General features: G+C 43.3%; 1 protein-coding gene across 3 annotated transcripts in view; it reads right to left on the bottom strand.

Annotated features, from left to right (window-relative positions):
• The window catches only part of RAB3B (RAB3B, member RAS oncogene family), a 50,823-nt gene extending 35,800 nt beyond the window's left edge, over positions 1-15,023 (bottom strand). The window contains exons 1-3 of one of the 3 annotated variants that reach the window (XM_063407087.1): positions 14,891-15,023; positions 12,334-12,510; positions 4,550-4,777 (exon numbers count right to left, since the gene is read on the bottom strand). In XM_063407087.1, coding sequence (XP_063263157.1) covers positions 4,550-4,777 — 228 coding nt within the window. In that variant the 5' untranslated portion in view covers positions 12,334-12,510; positions 14,891-15,023. Of the gene's footprint in view, positions 1-4,549; positions 4,778-9,932; positions 10,014-12,333; positions 12,511-14,890 lie in introns of all 3 variants that reach the window. The other 2 variants (XM_063407085.1, XM_063407086.1) reach the window with 2 other exon arrangements.
• Between the last annotated feature and the right edge of the window lie 6,697 nt (positions 15,024-21,720).

Below are 21,720 nucleotides of genomic sequence, written 5' to 3'. Positions count from 1 at the left end.
TATTTCTCTCCTTTGTATCACCCTTGCCAACTCTAATCTTAAAGCCCATTCAGAGTGGCATGAGCACCAAGTTCTTCTCAAAGTAGAAGTATTATTACTTGAGATATAACCAAGACCTTGGAATTGAATTACAGACACCGTTATTGCATCTCTTCTCCAGTCAAATATTCTGCATTGTATTTTAGCATGAGAAGCAGTGCTTTACATCCACTCAACCACAATGATTTTCATTCCTCCAGTAAGTCCTTAATGCTGCAAATAAAATGTAATCCTTTACTCCCTTACAAGGATCAACGTGTTCTTTTCACTATCATGAATTTCTCCAATTTAGTTCTTCATCTAAACAGCAAATCAGAGGATTTCACAACTGTGAGTCTATAAAAGCAGAATCAGGCCCATTAGTGCTTTAGAGACACCCATCAGTATCACATCTATACATTTAATTACTGAACCTTATTATCTCTTGTTTTAGAAATGAGTTTTGTGCATGCATTCAAGCCTGAAGTCAGTGCTTGCAAGGAACTTAGCAAAACCATGACAGGAATAGGATGCCTTGGGAATAGATAACTCTCTCATCTGAAATGCATAATTAGCTTTTGGTTAAGTGTGCAATTAACATTAAAATTTACAATTAAATATGATGGTGTTCTAATTTTAGCTCCTGTAAATGAAAAAAAAAAAAAACCAACAAAAAACTCAGTTGCCAGTGTTATTTCTTGAATCCCTTCCCTAAGAGGCGAGCTGCTCAAGATCATCCTGTCACCCAGGCGATGCTTGATACAAAAAGCTTTTAACAACACTTTGTATTTGCCCTCTGGGCAGCTACACAGCAGGGGGGTTATTTTGGTTTACACTTTTCTGTTTTGTAGTGGTAACTGCCACTCAATATAATTAGCAGTTGTCATATTTCTGTTTTTAAAGATCCAAAAAACCCAGAGCAATGTTGCTTTGTACCCTCTCCCCAGCTGTGCCTGAGAGCTGTAACACATTTCAGACATCCACTACAGCTAATCTCACAGCCCAACAGGTTTCAGCAGTTAAGCCACAGAGATTTTTTTTAATGAGAAAGAAAAAATCCTCATCCTAGCAGTTTAATTCCAATAAACAGCTTTTCAAAAGAAAAATCATACTGCAGTCTAAACATGCTGCCTCTGAACATCACAACCTTAATGCCTTTTAACCTGAAATTAAATTTAATTTCTGTTGCTTTCTACAACTTGGAAGTAGTTCCAACTGTAACACCAGCTGCCAAACCGTGTATTTAGTTATGTTTATTATTAATCACATCAATGCTGAGAGTCCCTTGTGCAGGGTACTGCACAGAAGTATAATGGAAATGTAACCAAATTCCTCACACAAAGCACGTATTGGGTGCTGTGCAAGTGTTTGGGGCTGAACCCTGCCAGTGATTTTCTATCAGTTAATTTATGTGACTGTGCAAAGAGTTTATGCAATGAACCCAGACTGGGCCAGCACAAAGGGCCAGAGGCTGCCCCTCAGCAGCTCCCCTCGATGCCACACTGCTCAGTTCTGCTGTCATTTTCACCACCATTATTCATCACCAGCAACAGACACACAAATGCACAGGAAGGAGAAAAAGAAATCTCACCTTGCTCTTAGCTAAAACTGAAATCACTTTTATTCATTCACCCTGCCTCCATCTGGATCTGGACAAAGTGGCCCTCTCTAGCTGCTAGGCAACCTGAACTCTGCACTAAGTATTAACTGTTTGCATTTGCTAAGAATATAATAATGTTACCTTTGAGATTTATTTATAATAAAAAAACGTACCTAGCTGAAAACATAATAGTTTTCCTCCAGTAAACAGTAATTAGCAACTCTGGGAATACAAAACTTGGTCAAGAAATGCAGAGAGATATTATAAATTGGCTCCTTACAAGCCAATCACAAGAAATATGCTTTATATGAAAGTATTATTACAGATGGCAGTGGCATTAAAGAAATCTAATCCAATAATTGCATTTATGTAGATATGTAAATATCTGTATAATATATGAATGTATTTATGCAAACAAAGTTTTTAATTAGATATTAAATTACTAAGCTTCATCCAACTATAAAATGAATGTTCTCAATAAAGTTAATTTATTCTATTAACACAACACCACTATTCCTAAACGAGACAGAAAATATTTGAAATTGAAACACAGTCAACTGATCTTGGAGTTCTTTAAAGAAAGGGAAAGAAAAGCCTACAAAACATTATTTCATAAACCCCTCTCTGAATCATTTCACTGTTTCCATATGCAGCAGCAGTGCTGTCATTCCACCTTAAAAACATCATGAATATCTTTGCTCTGTCCCGTTCCTCTCAAGCTAAAGAGCTATTCCTTTCAAGTCTTTTCAAAGCAGATCATTTCCCAGACTGCTTAGTCACAAGCACAACTGATTATTAAAATATCAATTTGGGTGATTGAGGCGTTAATGTCAACAAAGCAAGAGGCCCACTAATGACACCAAAATCAAACAGAGGAGCACTCTCCCCTGAGGGTTCCATGTGACAGCTTGTCAGATCCTGATTCACAAAATACACACTTCCTCAAACTCAGCACAAACACAAATGCAAGATCTCTGGCTTTAAAATGCTCATCAACTTCTGCTGGAGAAACAAACCCAGGAGTCAGGCCAGAGACACATTTACTGACAGCTGTCAGTCTTTACACGCAGATGCTCGGCCCTTGAAGCACTGTGAATTTTCTGAGCTTTAGGACAACACAAGGAACTCTTTGCAGCTGGGTCCTGCACCCAAATTCTGTTCTTCTGTTCAACAGGCAATGTAAAGAAAGTCCCACTGATCACGGATCTCTCTGGATCACAGCACAGCAGTAATAAGTTTCCTCTCACCTTGAGACTTGTAGAACACAGAACAAGGTTATGTGGCACAGCCCTTGAGCACCTCCAGTGTGCCACAGCTGCGCTCACTTCAGAGCTCCACAAGCACCCCTGAACTGAAAAAACCCTGGCTCTGTGGAGAAGAGAACATCAGGCATTCCTAGAAGTGCTTTTCTCTGGATTTAAAAAAAATATTTGAAGTGGTTAAGTCAAACACTTGTACCTTCTCCTTTTTCATCTAAAATCTTCACATTAAACCTGATTCAGATAAGGTTTAATGCCAAGCTTAGGGGGAACATAACTGAAAAAAATGTCAACATAACTGGAAAACTGTAAGTCAGAGCAAAGGGGTCAATGGAGCCACAGAGCCTCACACTGCCAGAATCTCAAAAGCAGCTGTAAACAATTTTAAAAAGTAATTGGAAGACAGGTTGGTATGAGAAGTCTTTCTTCTTACACATAGGAACCCATAGTTTGGGTATGCTAATAGACCCCACTATTACTTCATGTAGCCTGGAGAACACATTGAAATGACAAAAATCATCTCAGGACAGGCAGGAGACAAACAAGTTCAAATGCTGTAGGTTTTGACAGAGGCACACTGTTTTTGTTAAGGTCCTTGAATCATGACTCATGTCAGGGATCCATGCAAAAAGAGAGAACAGAACACAAGTTACTCTGGAAACTGTTCAATGCTTAGATGTACCTTTTATTAAACATAAATGTTAAATCAACGCTGTTGCTGGTAACTCAAATATTACAGGTCCTATGGATAGCACCCTCTGAGGAATCCATCTGACATCTCTTTTTGATAAAAAAGTTTAACGTTATTAAAACCTTTTTTGCCCCAAAGCCCTCTAATAGATTTAGTTAAGATTATTGCTTAATTCACTTTAATCGCAGTATCTTTGAAAAAAACTCTAATATTTTAAGGTGTTTTCTGTCTTGCTTTTATACAACTTCTTAGAAAATTTCATGTTCCAAAATTGAGAAAGATCAACTAAATGGAAATCATCTTTAGTTGCTTATGGGGCCTGAAGTAAAAACATTTTGATTGCCAAAACCCTAAATTAAATCAATCAATTTCATATCAGGTGACCTACCTTGGATTCAATGTCAGGATTTTACAACATGAAAAGGATCTTTTATTAAATAATTTGTTGTACATTGTATCCAGCAACACAGAAATAAAACAAATCACGTAGTACAAAAAAAAGCACCTTACTTTAGATTCTCACTATTCAAGATCACCACAATAAACAAAAAACCCAGATGTGATTATTGTAATTTTACATTTAAATGCAATTATTAAAGAATTATAAATCAAGTGTATGTAGATCAATTAGAAAAATTAAGCTCTTAGGTGAGACAGAAACGGGATAGAAATGGGCTGCTGAGTAGGTACATGAGTAACAGGAAGATACAAATCTCTTAGGCCATGAAATGATTGTCTGTAGAGTTCACTCAAATGTAGAGCAGCTGCTTAGACCACATCATGATCCTCCAGCTGACTGAGGCAGTAACACAAAGAGAACTCCCTCAGTTTACTGCAGGGACACAAAGGTCCAGCCACACAGAACTTAGGAACAACCAGAATCTACACCAATCCAAAAATCCACTTCCAAACAAGCTGGTTTTTGCCACCACACCTCTGCTGGGATTAATATAAAGCATCTTTGAAGACGCTGGCACTTACCCAGATCTGCAGCTTCACCCTCTTGTCGTTCCTGTAAACTGTTTTCACCTTGAAGTCGATGCCCACCGTGCTCACGAAGGCCGGAGTGAAGGTGTCGTCGGCGTATCTGAAGAGGAAGGAGGTTTTACCCACACTGCTGTTGCCAATGATCAGGAGCTTGAACATGTAATCAAAATTTTGGTCTGAAGTATCTTTCTGCCTGAATCTGGCATCTGTTACTGAAGCCATCTAAGAAAATGACAAACATGGAGAAAGAACAGATTTAAGAGCAGTTCAGCATTTGTTTTCCTTAACTGTGTACCATATGTTTAGGTTATCTCTCCACTTTCTAATGTCATCACCACTATATCTGCTGACTAAAGAGGAGCACACTTTGAAATCTTCTTTTAAATCTTGCCTTCGAATGTTTAGTGTTCACTCATGCTGGTAAGACTTCCAAACCCAAGAAATACACCTGTTGCACTGCTTTGTGTTTAACAGAATAACAGATGGTTACTGCAGATTGTTCAAAAACTCATGGGGAAACAGCATTCTCTACTCCAGTGGCAGGGTGCCACTTCTGTTGCTCCAATAAACTGCAACCAAGAACTAAAATCTTTGACAGTGCATCCAACCATGCAATTCAGCAAGCAGCCTCCAAGGTAAATAAACCTAAATAATTGCTTTTACTATTTCTATGGAAAATCCACATTTCTAGTGCATGAACCACCACCATTTTATCTTTACAAAAGTTCCATCCTCAGCATTTATAGAAGAAAAAAAAAGGCAACGGGAAAAGATGAAAAAACAGGAATTTCAGCTGGAAACTTTGAATCCATCCAATACCTATCTACTCCTAAGACTGCAGTTGGAATAAACAGCACTGTATAAAATGTGAGGACTTGGTGGGGGTACAGACAGCATTTGGAATGGATAAATTATCCCTTTTAGATTCAGAAACAAGAAATCCAACAGCAGAATATGAATCATTAAGGGTCATGAGCAGCCCTGGCAGCTCAGACACTTGCTGGAAGGAGGTAAGAGACTGACCTTTCATCTCTGGTTCTACAGAACACAACTACACAAACCAAATTACCACAGAGGAGGAAAAAGAAACTTTACCTTTTAACAGATATACCATGCTTTTAATCTCTCATGCTGTTTGAAACTACTACACATCAAATAAACAAATGTCTTGGCTCCTTATAACCAGTCACAGGGCTGGCAAATTGACAGCACAGGTCTAATAAGCAGCTACTCATCCAAACCAGGGCCTGGGCTACCCTCTGCAGAGTCAGAAGGCACTGGGCAGTGACAGAAGTCTCTCCTTCACCCAGCATCCACAGAAGTTTTCTCCTCAACTCAAATTCACAGGCACCTTTGGGAACAAAACTCACTCCAATGTCTATTCTCAGCACATGTCCAAACACCTTCCTTCTCAGCAAGTCTCACCTGCACACAGGACTTCACCCATTCACTGAAAAAAACCAGCAACAACAACAACACCATGCCACAAACCCAAACAAAACCAAAACAAACAGTTCAAAAGTCACAACTATAAACCAAAGTGCTATCTCCCAAGGCAGTTTAAATAGGGATGATAATTTAACTCAAATTTCCAAAAGAGGGGGAACAAACCAAAAGCAACCCAGTTTAAACCTCAGTACGATATACACAACAGTTTATCTCAGATTAAACACATGCAACTTTCTCACACAGAAAAGGGCTGGTGCAGCAGACATTTAGTTCACAGATTGCATTCACAAGGGCAGTTTCTGAACACATTTATCAGTAGCTCAATAGTGAACAGCTGCACAGAATGCATTAAAATCTTCCCACAAATATTTCTCTGTAGAATACATCACAATTCTGATACACTCTCTTCTGAACTTCAGCTGCTCTTCAGTCAGATTAAAGTCCTTTGCAAGCACTCCAGAAAACACAAGCACAAATTTTCTTCTCATTAGTGTATCAGAATACAGCTCGTCTACTTGTGTCGTGGTTCCTAGCAGGAACTTCTAAAACAAAGAATTTAACATCTAACTTCCATTCAGACACTCAGGCCAATGCACTCACTGTCTCCTTATCCTTAGAAATCTCAGCTGCAGGAATTATAAATCAGGTGATTAGTTGATTTGTACCATCACCACACTGGATGAAAGCGAATTCTCTATTTCAGTAATTTGTCTTCTTCGTACACATTATAATCTCCACAAATGCCACTGGCAACACTTAGGCAGTTGCTAAAGAAGAAAAAAACAATTAAAATCTCTGCTTCTCCATTCCACACACACAGGCTTGAAATAGTGAGAAACTCTAATCACTTGAAGCCTGGTCTTTTAAAGATCCAGAGGCAGAGCTTTAACAAAGATGTATTGCACTAATCATACAGGAATCAGTATCTTCTTTCTACCCCTGCCTTCCCAGGACCCATCCACACACTGATCTTTTAACTGAAACACTGCTGCCTCTATTAACCCTTCTAGATTGCTCTAATCAGAATTGTACCTGGCTACAAATGGGACTTTCAGATCTCAGCTGAAAAAGCAATTACAGAATGTGGTCAGCTTGAGCAGCTTTGTTAGAAACACAACACAGAGAATAAGATCAAATGATACTTGTCCAGAAAGCGGGGCTGTTGTCATAGAAGCACAACCCTCGCTGGCCTCTGTACTGGCTGAAGATGCCGCAGGTCAGCACCTCAAATCACCAGAGGCAATCAGAGCACAAAAATTCTAAAGAAAACTCCATCCCCTTGCTTAAATTTGACTTCTCCTCCTTCCTCCTTCTTTCCCCTCTAGTGAACAGAGTGAAACTGAAAGGACTTGCATACTAATTTCTGATTATTCCTCTGATGACAGATCATTACTGAAGACGTGCTCCACCAGCAGTTGGGCTGGAAGCGTTCACAGGGCTGCCCCTGAATCTGTGCTTGAATCCCGAAGCCAGGAAAGAGCAGACCTTTCTCCTGCTCCTCCTCCCCTCCCTGTCTCCTCCCCACCTGTTGTCTCACTGCTGCTCCAAGCACTCCCTAGTCATGTCAGCCCTGAGGACCCTGCAGAGAGGTGCTTCAGAGAACAGAGAGATCCCAGTTAAAAATAAACCCTCCCACAGCTTCTCCTGTTTTGCAGGGCTGTTTGTAAAGTTGGTTCAGCTCCTGATCCTGCATGGCTGAGGGAGCCAAGCAGAGGGGACAGAGCAGTGGGAAGTGGTGGCAGTTGCTATGCTACTGAGAGAAAGGTCCACAGAACCACATCTCCTGCAGGCCCTCTGCCCCTGGAGGAGATTCTGCAGCAGAGGGAAATGGAGACGACACGCTGAGGTCGGGCAGCTCCTGTCCAAATCACCTGAAGGCTCACACAGCCACTGCTCCCAGGGGATTGTCCTCCCTCCTGGGTCCAAGGCCATTTAGCTGGCAGTGGAACCCCTGCCCCTGGGCACACAGCCACAGATGCTCCTTTAGGGTGGCTCCAAACAGAGCAGCATCTCTGCTGTTTCACACACACACAGCCCAAGGAGAGTTCTGTTACAGGAGATGAGGTCAAATACAGATGGCACACAGAGGGCAAAGGAGAGGCTTGTGACTGTTTCCACTTTGACTGTCTTGGAATAATCCTCAATAAAATACCTATTAGGAAAGATTTTGCTACAGGACACAAAACCTGTTACACAGGAGAGGGAAAAGCTGCCAATCAGATTGTCCTTGAGAACACTTCAGCAGACCTTGCATCATTTAGTTCTTTGCCTGCATAGCCCTCTTTTTTGTAGCTAAGAGCATACTAATATTGACAATCTTTTTTTCCCCACATGCATTAGTAGAGCAAGGTTTCAAACTCAGCCACTTCCAACTAGTTTTGTGGGAATAGGCAGTTTTGTAGCTCTGAGATATCTTATTATTTCCCTATTGAGGAAAAAGTCTGCAGTGTGAGCTCATCTTTTATTAGACAAAGAAACCACATTAGAGCAGGATGCTGCAAATGCTCTAAAGCAATAAAATCTTAATCAGAGCTTATTAGCCACCAAAGAATACATTCCTAGGCCAAGGTGGCTCTCCTGCCTTTAGTTTCTATTTTGGTCTAATGAATTTTAAAAGAAAAAAGCCTATTGCCCTAAGACACCTCCATGGGAAACCAGCCTTTGCTGTTTTTAGTGCTCACTGAAATGTGTCACACAGATGGATCCACACAGCTCTCCTCAATTTGGGGCCAGCATCATGGTGAAGACTCAAACTGGTTTCCAGTGCAACACAAAACACCAAAGTGTTCCTGCTCTTAGGAATCACTGCTCTGCAACATTCTTTGCCTATAGCCAACTTCAGTGAAAATTTAAAGTGTTGGCTAGAAATCAACTGATGTATCTCGCCATTCATTTGTTGCCAGGAAAAAAAAAGCTAAGGTTGACTTTTAGGGCTGCAAGCCCTTAGGGGTTTGGCTACAAACTAATGGAGGCTGTTCTTCTTTTTCTTCTCACAGACAAGAAACAAGAAATCCAATCATTACCCTGGAAGGTTACATGTCTCTTTACTAGCAAGCACATGGGTGTGTTCCCAGACATGCTATTTCCACATCCCATCCTCTCTCACAATGTGAGGAAGGAGGCTGAATTTGGGAAAGTCTCCTTTTCTGCTGTCAGTCACCCCAGCTAACCACAAAACCTGGTGGCGCTGATGCAACTTACACTTCAAACCATACCCTAGGACACATTTGCAAATTCAACATGTTATGAACCTGTGTATTCTCTGTATTACAGCTTCTGGGCAGTTCTAAGAATAAAAACGTCTTTTAATATGCTTCATTTATAAAGCCAAAACTGCAATTTCCTATATTGGTCTTGTGTTATTTAGGACCAGAAACGATTTAAATGTGACAGTTTAACTGTTTCATCATCATCCACTAACACACATTTCTTTAATTAGGCAGATGAGAGGATGGGGTGAAACCACTCCTCTGTATTTCTACAGTAACCCATGAGAGGTGTTACTAATGTGCAACATAACTTCTTCTCAAAAGCATTAATATATTAATTTAAATAAAAAGTATTTATCCCCAGAAAGTCTTAGAAAGTGCATCTAAGTTAAAAATATTCTAGTTCACAAATTACACATCTATGTCAATTTTCTATTACAAAAACTCACTCCTTTATGTGCTCTGTCATTGGAAAAGAAATTCTGTTTTCTTTTTCAGGAATTAAGTTCAATTCTGAACCAGATTTCTACCAAGCAATGGAATTTTTTTACAGCCAATGTGTGCTGTCCTAAGGATAAAGCTCATAAAGGAAATAAGGCTGTGAGCTTAGAGATTTTTATAAAAATGCTGTTCTACAAGAAGGATTTATCAGAAGCAGAAAACAGAGTATGAGCAATTAACACATCTGCTAATAAACATTGCAAGCAAGCGATAGTTACCAATTTAGATCTATAATCCATGAGAGAGATGAAGGCTTTGCTGTGAGTATATGAATCAAGAGAGTGGTCACACTGTTGAACCTGTGATGTAGAAGCAAAAGGATTACAATGATTATGATAAAGATGAATAATAAGAATATCAGGTAAGGTAATAATGGGTAGGCAGGTTAGGGTGGGAACACAGTGCTCTGTAAGGTCTGAGCTTCCTCCACTGAAGGTAAAGAGGAAAGTCCTGTAGTGTACAAAGAGAACAGAAACAGTGCTTGAGTTAGTGACAGGTATTAAGATAACAGCAAACAATCGAAGCCATCAGTTTAAAGTTTATTAAAGGGAGATTATCTTTTCTAAACTAAAATTAAAAGTTTCAGATAAATCTCATAATGGACAGAAAACCTTAGACAGGAATCATTACACATTTCCTGAAGAAAGGCAGCAAAGCAAACGGAACCAAGAAGCAGCTGAAATCCCTCTGTACACACGGGTGCTTTGCACAAAGCTGGATCAAAGTCTACCACTCTGCAAAGACAACTGCAATAGGACATGGAAACATCTGCAACTTACAGCACACCTACACAAAAATATCTGCCTTAAAGTAATCATTATTCCAGATTTAGAGCAGAAGAATTTAACAGAACATAGTTGTCTTTTTCATGGCTAATACAATCTAAAGGCCAAGTTTGTGTCTGGTGCATTTCCTTTCCAGCAAGCCAGGGTACAGCACCATTTATCATTCTCACTTACATTATCTTGCTTTGTGGAGACTGCCAAAACACCTGGGCACACTCGGACCTTATGTAAATAACAGGCTGCAGCCACCTACTCCGGGTCAGAATTTGGATCAAAGACAATTCCTTTCTCAGGATCCACACAATAGACAATCACCTCCCTTGGCAACATGACAGCAGCTTGGTCTTGCCCAAAGTATTGCGCATTTTTTGGTATTGGTTACGTTTCCTCCTGCTCTCACAGCCCTGCCCCCTGCAACAGCTGCTCCCTGCGACAGCCTCTGGCTCACTCTTCAGTACTGTCCAGAACATTACTTTGGGGTGGCATCTAAATATCACTCAATTGACAGATCTAGAACAAAAATAATTCAACCCTCTACACAGAAAGTCTGAGTTTATTACTTCAAAAATGTGAGCTCTTCATCTTGAGTGCTTCATCTTTAATAAATTTCATTTATTAATGAGCCCAGAAGTCTTTACGAGAAGATGCTTGTCGTGGATTTGTTCTGGAATTTACATGCTACAAAAAAGTTCAATATATGCATGACAACTAAAGGATGAAGACCTCTAAGCAACATCAGTGGTTATTTATTTTCATTACCCATTTAGATTTAGGAACACAGGCTTTAAAAACAGCTTTTAAAGGGTTTTTAAGAAATAGCTGGGTGTCAAGAACCAGCAGGTATCACTTTTTTGCCATCTAACTTCACAGGTACATTTGGTTCGACTGTTGTTGGAAAGATTTCCTCGAGTCAAACATCAAACCATGCCTCTCCCATTTTCTGCACGACATTCAACATCCTCAAAGTCCATTTTAGAGCCACAATAAAATTCTCAGGAAGGGGGAATTAGTCCCTCTAATATTACGACAACAACAAAAAATTAAAGAAATAGAAGCTTCCACTTTTCTACTCTATGGACGTTGAGTGTTTGCCACTCTCTTACTATCACACGGTTCCATGCCTGTTGGCAAGCACACTACTGCAGAAAATATAGAGAAAAATATTTAACAATAAAAAAATCTCCCCTAGTAGTAAAGGGGAGCTCAGCTCAGCTCTCTCCCAAAGGATGCAAGGATGAGTGGATTTTTATCTTCCCTATGCCCTAAAGAGATATTTCCGCAGATATTTCTGCAATTCCTGAATATTCTGTTGAATTTTGGAATCCCAGAGCCAGCCAATTTCTAGGTCTACAGAACTGCAAGCTGAAGCTGACCCGAATCCAGCCCTGTCCCAGAGAACAGTGCCCACTGATGAGGTTGGCAGCTGTTACAAAACTCACCATGTTCAAAGCCCTTCCTTCCTGTCACAAACACTGCAGCGATGGCCGAGACAACAGAAACCCGAAATTCAGCCCCTTTCTCATCGGATCTCCAGCCTTGCAGCTCTGCCTCTGTTTCTCAGGAAGGAACTGGCAACAGTGAAGTACTTCCGAGCAGTTCACTGCTGCACACACTGAAGTGCAGTGACATAAAAGCACCCAGAGCAACACACAAGATGGATCTGTACCAGCTCTGTTACAGGACACGTGTGATGAGTCCCTGCTGATCCTTCCCCCGCTGGAAGGCAGGGCACAGCTATTCTGCCCTGGGATACAGCCCTCCATGGAGAAAGTATGACTGTGCCCTCCCAGGGGGGTGGAAGAGAAGGGAAGTTCAGGCATACGATGGCACTCACCCTGTCTGTAGCTAGAGTGAGGCCATACGCAGATTCAGGTAAACACACCTCACCAATGAGCAGGAGATGGATTTTTTTGCATCACTGGGTTGAAAACCTTTCACTTATAGGTAAAAACAAGCTGCTGTCTTCACCAAACCAAGTGACCAGAGACTGGAATTGTCTTCTAGAAACCACCTGCACACGAGAATCACACAGAGAGAGAGCCAGGTCAGGATTCCTCTGCAGTGCAGAAGTCTAATTTGCTGCCTTTTATCCTCTGCTTCCAAGCAGAAAATCTGTGATGAATAAGTTAATTCGTTTCTCTGTGCTATGATGTTCTCCCATGCTGCAAAGTAAGCCACCTGCTAACTGGGATTACAACAAGCACCCTCACACTCCCCATTTTTTAATGAGCTAATACTTCCAAACATAAATCTCATTGCTTATTTCAAATATCAAACACTTCTGCACTAAGCTAAGCACACATTTCCAGGAGCTCACTAAATATGCAGAACCTGAAGCACACGATACATTTTTAAAGCAAAAAGCATACCTGAAATGACCAGGTCAGGACATTTCTCAGCGTTAGCCATTGAGAACTGCCTCAAACCCTACCTCTTCAACCCAACCAATAACAAAAAATAGACATGTACCTACTGGGGAGGGCCAAGTGGAAATGAGAGCCCTTCCCTGGCACCACAACCAGCCAGCAAGATGCAAGACCCTGAACTGTTGTGATGCTGTGACCTGCACATTTTAATCTGGAGCTGCATGAAAACATGAAAATGAAGGTAGGAAAAACCATCTCTGAACTACACAGCTAATATAACTACATGACATCATGTTAACAAACACTAAATGCATTGCTTTGCTACACACAAGAACTACTGCTATTAAAGCCTAAATCTGATAGGTCTTCTCACTTTGTCACCTGAAAATATATTGGGTCTGCAAAGAGGGAATCCAGATTTTGTCAAAATTGCAAAGGAAGTTTGATTTAAGTTTGGTTTATTTGTCTCTCTTCTGACTTACACTATAAATTGTTCTGATAAAACTGTCCTGAAGGCAGTGAAGTCCCAGTAAATACATATATGACCACCTCCAGGACAGGAACCACAAATAATAGGGAAAAAAAGCCTTTTAGTTTCACACTTCCATACAGCAGTGTATGGATTCAATTTTGTACCCTCTATAACCCAATACCAGTGCTCCCATGATCTGAGTACACTTACAAACACGCAGATCAAAATGATAGTTCCAGTGACATTTTTACCTTTGAAGGGGAAAAAAAAAAGTGTTCACAAGAGAATGTTATCTGGACCCAGAGCTAATCCAGGCAACTCTGAAGCCCTGCAAACTATTATTTGCACAACTGAGAGTGCAGCACTGGGTCAGGCATAAGTGATGAGAAACAAAACAGCAGAAGTCAAAACCAGATTTACCACTAAAGAATGTCACAGAAATATGTTCTGAGAGCACGGTCTTATATTGTCTCAGGACATGGGAAAAACCACATTAAAATTATTCTTTTTTTTTTTTTTTTTTTACAAGTTACACTTAATTTAGGTCAGATCAACCTGATGCACTGCACAAGCACACAACACGTCGTTGCTTGTAAGACGGAAAGGACAGCGCAGGAGGCAAAAAGGTGAAAAAGGTGGAGCCACTCGTGCCGGTGTCGGCGGCACCGCTGCGGTCCCACAGGCTGATGCTACCCCGCACTCCAACGACACCGCCGGGCTGCTGGAGAAAACAGCGCGGAAAACCAACGCGTCGTCCCAGAATGCATGGCAAAAAAAAATACCACATGCGTTTTGTACAGCGTAAACTGGACAAGCCGGCGAGTTTATACTTTTAATGAACTAAATTAGAAGATGGATCCGTCTGGCTTGGTGCGGTGGGCTCGCTGCCCGGGGCTCTGAGGGCAGGGTGGGTACGGGCGAGTCCGCTCCTCCGGCTGTCAGCGGCTCTGCGGTGAGGGCTCGGGCGGGCTGTGCGGTCCGGCAGCAGCGGGTCCCTGCCCTGCCCCGAGCAGGTGCCGCGTTTCCCGGCAGGGCTCCAGCGGCGAGCAGTCGCGTTATTGTCACCTGCTCCCCTCCCCGAGCCGGGCACTGCCCGGGGTGACGGGAACGGGCGGGTTACGCACCAGCTGGAGAACAGCCGGGAAGGCCCCGCTCTCCCGCCTCCCCTCCCGCGAGGCTGAGGGTATTTTAGAGATAAGGCAATATTGTATCGCCTCTCATTGCTGGGAAATGTTTATTTTACAGATGGAACTGCTGTTGCCCTCTCCGCCCCGCCGCTCCCGAGGGCTGCCCGTTACACCACACCTCGGGGCACGGAGCACCCACCGGCGCTCACCCGCCGGGCACCTCCTGCTTCCCGGCCCGGCTCCCGTCCCGCGGAGCCCGGGGACAGCCCCGACGCTCGGTGCGAGGAGGGCAGGAGGAGTTTGTGGGTCCCGGTGGGGACGTGAGGAGCGGAACACCGCCGGCGCGGAACACCTCCCCGCCACCTTCGAGGGGAAGCAGCCCCGACGGCGCGGGAGGAGCCCCCTCAGAGGGGCTGCGGCTCTTACCTGCGGCGAAGGAACGGCGGCGCCGAGCCGAACCGAGCCGGGACGAGCCGAAGCAAATCGAGCCGAGCCCAACCGAACTCGAGCCGAGCCGAGCCGAGCCGAGCCGAGCCGAGCCGAGCCGAGCCGAGCCGAGCCGAGCCGAGCCGAGCCGAGCCGAGCCGAGCGGTCCCGCGGCCGCTGCTCGCGTGGCGGGAGCCGCCCCCCCGCCCGTACCTGGGGCGGCCCCGGGGGCGGAGCGCGGCGGGGCGGGGGCGGTGGCCCACAGGGAGCGCGGGAATGGCCATCGCCTCAGGAGCTCCAGGAGCCCCCGCGAGCAGGGAAAACGTCCCGAGTACGACCCAAACTTGCCAGTTTTATGGCACTTTCCGCTGTTGGGATTCTCATCAGTAGCACTGTTAACTCTGAAGCCTAGTGATGGCCGCTGTGGCACCAGGCACTACATTTCTGCTAGTGAGAAGACAAAAATTGAGGCAGTGGCTGGGATCTAAGTCGTTCACACAAAGGAGGTCTGATGAAGAGGTTGTGATGGACCTTCTTAGCTTTAAAACACTTTAGACCCCAGAGAGACCTGGCTGTGGTCTGTTCCTTTCCAGGAAACCAAAATAGCCTTTAGAGATGATGTCCTAGACAGAATGAACTAAATATTGGGGGGTTTAAAACATATTAACTATTATATGTGACATAACTAAGAAGGTGCTTCCCTAACAACCTGCAAAGATGGCAGATTTAATCAAGTGCCTCAGTACAAACACAAGGTCTTGTGGCCCAGGAGAGAGGCTCCTTGTGAGGGGAGGCCAGAGCAGATGTTAAAGGGAGTGGATTTGCAAGATTTGTGTCTTCAGGCAGCACTTATGAACTCAAACCCTTGAAACTTGGGGGTGCAGATGTCTCTTCACCCTGCTATGTCCTCCAGAGCTTGCTTTTTTTCTCAGTCTCATTGTGCTTTTTGTTTGACACTGCCCACACAGCACAGCTTGGACACTGCCCACACAGCACAGGAATCATTTTGTCCACTTGCAAAAGCTTTTTGCACATCTGGTGATCTTCAGCATCTGATCCTCCACTCTGATCTTCGGTGGTCTTTGGACTGGCTCATAGGTCAACCAGCCCTTGGAGCAGCTTGGGCTTTATAACATTTCAGCCACTTTAGAGGAGTCTGACAGTTGATTTATTGCTACATTTCATCCAGGGCAGTTGACTAGTTACCAGTATTACCAGAATGTAGAAAGCCAGGAAGCATAGCAGTACTATATGACTAGCATATAGCTAAAGAGAGTATTTTAGGAACAATCACAGGAGAGATGCTGAGCAGCTTTAAGGAACACCTCTTCTCATCGGAGATGCCATACAGCTTCTTCAGTTTACTCAAGTCAGAGCTACTGCCAGGTGGCCCAGGGGACAATTCTACCCATCATCAGAGTCATTTTCTACCCTCATCTAGAATGAAAATGTGTATTTGCCATCAAAACCCCAACTAAAATTACTGTTATATAAACCAGGCCCTGATTTAAGCCTTAAGCAAAGTGTCGGCTTGGTGTAGGCAACTAGAAATAATCAACAGCGTAACAAAATCCCAAACTCATTACAACAAGAATTTCAAAGACAGCCTAGCAGGCTTGACACCTAAAAAAGTCTTTCTAGCACCTTGCAATCCTCTTGTTGCTCTGGGATAGCTGTGCCTTTGCCAAAACCTGACTTCCCATCAACCCAACACACGTAGAGCTCTTCTCCCAGTCTGCTGATTGATGCTCAGTCTAGAAAACCATTGGGATCCCACAGCCCTCCAAAGCACCAACACAGAATGCAACTGCTCGTGGGCACATACCTGCACCTTTGATGCAAAGGACACACCATGACTGAGGCTCACTTGGGCATCTGGTAGTGATCACCTGATTTGACATCCCATTACTGCAGCCACAAGCGCAGAGCCACTGTTCAATCCTAATTTTCAAGGACTTTTCCAGATTTCATGCCATCCCTGAAACCCCAGTGTTTACCTACAAGCCCTTTCTTAGTCAGGGATAACCAAAAGAAGGCATGCATCTAGGTAATTAGGAGACAGGAGAATATATAGTGATTTTTGCTATCACCTTGTTTAGACATGTTTGTATAATTTATGGACTGAACATTTTTTGCTCTCCTAGTGCACTGCCCTTCCAGGTTTAATGTTGTACAGTCATGAATTGCTGACACCACTTCCAGTGGGGGAGGTCTTTGTTATTTTAGATTTATAGATGGGGAAATAAGGAAACAGGAAAGAACTCCCACAAGCACACGGAGGTGGAAAAGCAGATGCTGTGCTTTATCTTGTTTTCTGACATGTGGATCTATCTCACTCTCACAGCAGTCATGAGAGCACATTTATCAAGCACAATATACATACTCTACTACTCTCTCAACATTTTTAATTCAAAACACTGCATCCCCACACAGTGCAATTGATCTGAAGGAACTAATTTAATCTTTTCTAGAAAGGGAATTGAAAAAAATTAATATATCTATTTATGTATTGATTTATTTATTCTTAAAGCACGAACAGCACCAAAACAGTTAAACCAGCTGTTGTCCAGGGGAGCCAGGTAAAAACAAGACATCCAAACAAAATCCTCTTTGTTTGAATAGGCAGCACTCAACCAGGTGTTTCTCCACTTCAGTGAGAAATAAAGAGCATGTAAGGCCCATGCTGTGTCTCCAGGAAGTGTGTGAATTTCATTCCCTCTAATAGGGCTAATGCACCCAAATCCTCACAAATGGCTCTTTGAAGGCTGTTCATAATATCAGAAATAGCACAATAAAGTGACATCCAAATTTGACTGTGCTGCCAGTGCAGCTTCTTTTATGCACAGCATGTTATGTTGTGACCTGAAGCACTCTCAAAAAGCAGAGAGAACATCTGCAGTTCTTATCAATTAATATTTCTGCAGCACATCTACCTACTTCATGCTGTGCATGTGCAAAATGGTCCAAAAATGAGTGTATACCAGCAAATAAACTCTAATCAGGAGGCAGTTACCTACAGCCTTAGCCAAACTCAGTCTACACACTGCTGCCCTTTCAGCCTGCTCCAGCTCCTCCCTTGCCCTGACTTGGAGTGGTAACAATGGGATCATGACCTTTTGAGAGGGTGGAAACTCTGGGAAGTTGGCTCCCTTCACTCCCCACATCACAGCAGATACATGGGAATGGAGGAGAAGATTCCTGTATTGGCTGGAGGAAAACAGACCATGGGAGCAGCACCCACCCACCTGAGATCCCTGCCTGCTTTCCAAATCCTGCCTGCTTCCCAAATCCTGCCTGCTCCCCTATCCTGGCTGCTCCCTCATCCTGCCTGCTCCCACATCCTGGCTGCTCCCTGCCCTTTTCCTGATGCCTCTGCCCCGTGCTGGGATGAGAGCCAGCACGGGGTGGTGTGTAACAGCCTCTCACTGTTCTGAGTCAGAACCTGGAATGCTGTTAGCACAGGTCAGCCAGGCCCTGCTTCCAGCACAGTTGTGAGCAGAGAAGCTTGGGGTCTTTATTCCTTTTTTTTTTTTGTCCATATCAAAGGAACTTACTGCAGATTTCACCAGCACAAAACGGTGCCATGACATTTTTCACAGCTTGGAAAGGATCACTCAAGTTTTGGTCCCTGTTCCCACTGCCTGTGACAGGTGACAGGGGCTGGCTGGCACTTGTGGGTGAAGATTCCTCCTCCTTGGATGGTGCTGACGTGGTGGCACCGGGCTGGCGCTGCAGAGGCAGGAGTGGTGCTCCCTGCACAATGGCAGGCCTGGGAACTGTGCACAGCCACACCTTACTCTAGACAAACTTTGAGAGGAAAAGCAAACTGAGATTATTTGACTAACTGCTTAACAAATCAGCACCTGTTTCTTCAAGGAGGAAAGTGGGAATGGGTTAATATGCCAAATAGTTTTGAGACAAAGTGACTTTTAACATTTAGACCTTCATTATTATTTCCTTGTTCCCTCCAGGCAGCAACCTTCCCTCTCCAGTCAGAGCCAAAGACAACTTACACAGCTGTCTGGAAAGGGGATGCAACCTTTTAGAGAAATTTCATCTTCAGTATTGCTGTTTTTGAAATGAGCATGGATTTGCAGTGACTTCTCCTTTTCATCCCGCTCTCTGGAGAGAGCTCTGTTCAGACTAATTCCATCTTTATTGCTTTCTGAATCTCCATCCTCAGGCCTCAAGTTTAGATCCAGCCATAGCGACAGCTGTCAAGGAACAGCCCTGGAGTGGTTCTCCTGGCTCAGCAAACCCAAGCAGGCATAATACCAGGCCAGCCACAAATAAATATCACAGCACAACATAAATGCAAATACCTCTCCTCTTCCCAAAAGTTAAGAGATGTTTCATCACCTCCAACAATATATTCATATCACCTTGTATTCATAGAGGTTTAATAATATTTCACTTCAGAGCTGTTCATTGCAGGAGCTCTAAACAAGCTCTGAGTGAATGAAGCTCATTAGCAGTTGGATACAGGCTAGACACGGTGGCAAGCAGACAGCCACAGGGACAAAAGTGTGTTTGAAGTAGATGACTCCTAAACTCAGCATGCCAGGATGACAGATGGGACACTCTGGCCATGCAGGCACTCTTGGTTGTTGCAGTTTTGTTCCCTGCTGCTAAACATGGCAAAGGAAAGGTTCCCTGAGCCTCCAGCTGACACTTCCTTAAAACCTGTCCAGCCTCAGGTGCACAAAGCAACCTCTGCTCCCAGGCAGCCAGATGGGAGCTGCAATCCAACTCCCTAATTAACTTTGGGGTATTTTTTACTCTGTAGGTTGTTTCTGGAAGAAAGGGAACTGACAGCATGTTTGCTTACATGAGATTGATTCGACCTGGCAGTTCTCTGGGTCTCTACTAAGAATTTTGAAGTGTCTTTGGGTTTTTATCACCACAGAAGGAGGAGAAGCGGAGAATCCAAGGGGATTTCTAGATGCATCTGAAGAAGTGATCACATAAGTTACTACAAGCCATACGCAGTTGGGCAGCACAAGACACAAAGCTGATGGGGCAAACCCGTCTGAGGCCTGGTTACTGAGCAGTGCTGCAGTGTAACACTAACTTCAAACACAGCTACAGGAAACACTGACCTGCAGCAGCTTCTCTAAGCCCTGGGGACTTGTCTGTGTCCCACAACACACAAAAAGCAACTGCTGGGTGGATCCCTCTGCACAGAAGAAAATTACAACCATCAGTACAGCCTTACCAAGATTATAAAGAAGAAGGATGTAAAGAATCTGCAGTAGGAGATAGCAACAAATACGTCCAGGTATAAAACTAACAGGTAGGAGAAGAAAAAGAGAGAAATAAAAGAGAAAAAATACTTCAGTGACAGATCAAAAGTAGGTTCACCCTGTAACCCAGAGACATGAAACAGCTTTTACACAAGTTAACCAGTTGTCCCTAGAAGTGAAGCTGTGACAGCACATAAATCATATTCTGCTGAGACCCCAGCTGGACACCAAGCAGGCCAGCAAGTGCCAAGCTCCATCCTGCTACAGAGGACAAAAGCATGGTCTGGAAAAGAGCAGATGAAAGAGAGGGTGGGGAAGCTGTACCCACTCACCGTGTCTGAACATACAGAGGGTAGAAAGGATTAGAGAGAAGGGAGGCAGCTGAAGAACAAAGGAAAAAGGGTCATGAAATAATTTTTCCTTCCAAAGTACTAAGTCTGGAAGGCATGAAGGGCTAAGGAGAGGAGGTGCATGAGAGAAGATGTGAAGGACGATAACTTTGAATCAGGGTGGTATTAAATGTAAAAGATGAAGCACACTGCCCATACCTGTCACTGAAGGGAGATGTCTGTGGATTAAGAACTTTCAAAAAATTACTTTGCGGCCACACTGCTTCAGGCATCAGAGCATTTTGCAAAGAAAGGGACACTTGATGTACACCCCACAGGCTGCAGCTTCACTGCAGAGATAAAAGCAGGGCAGAGCTGCTGCAAAACCATGCATGGAAACCCACCGAGGTGCACCCTGCTAATTTGCATCAGATTGTTTTTTAATTATGATTTGTTGAATCTTATCCCAGATGAACACGCAGAGTCCTCCCCCTGGTGGCAAGTAAAAAAGCCATAGCAGTGATTTTTCAGTCACGTCAATCTAAAGCTCTGAATAAAATGAGCATCAGATAGGAACTTTTTAAATTTGATCAACTGGTAGAGCTGGGGGAGAAAGGAATATTTTGCACAAGACAAATGCTTTTTTAAGGCTTATACAGATTTATTTTGAGGCTGATATGACTTGAGAGTAACTGCTGAGCTCAATTCCCTTGTTAATTTATTAGACAATTTGCAAGTGAAGCAGAGAATGTAAGCCTGTAGAGTAACTATTAGCACGTGAGCAGGGTAATTGCAACGTGCAATAATCCCATTGATTTCACTGAGTCCTTGTCTTTTAGTATCCAGTTCAGTTTTGGTGCCTAAAATTCCTTAGACGGACCTAATGCTGTTGAACAATAAAAATGGATTCAGTTGACAAGTTGGGTTTATTGTATAAACAATTTTCCCCACCTAATGTCCCCAGATGGCTCTTCAAAAAGTACCTGTACAAAATGATCTCCCTGTTTGTTATGGGAAGTTATGGCAAGTGTGTTTTGGACAGGAATTATTGCTTGAGATGACTAATTTGCTGGCTGAGGGGAGAGCAGTAGGTGGTGTTTATTTTGGCTTTACTATGGCTTTTAACACTGTCTCCCAAAGCATCCCCATAGCCAAACTGATGAAGTACAACCTAAATAAATGAAATGGATGTAAAACTGGCAGAACAGCTGGGCTGAAGGGGATTCATCATTAGTGGAGTGCCCTTGTTTGGTACTTT

The sequence above is a fragment of the Prinia subflava genome, chromosome 10, assembly GCF_021018805.1.
Source record: "Prinia subflava isolate CZ2003 ecotype Zambia chromosome 10, Cam_Psub_1.2, whole genome shotgun sequence".
Taxonomy (NCBI): domain Eukaryota; kingdom Metazoa; phylum Chordata; class Aves; order Passeriformes; family Cisticolidae; genus Prinia; species Prinia subflava.
The sequence above is the reverse complement of the archived record's forward strand: the minus strand, read 5'-3'. Positions and strand labels throughout refer to the sequence as shown.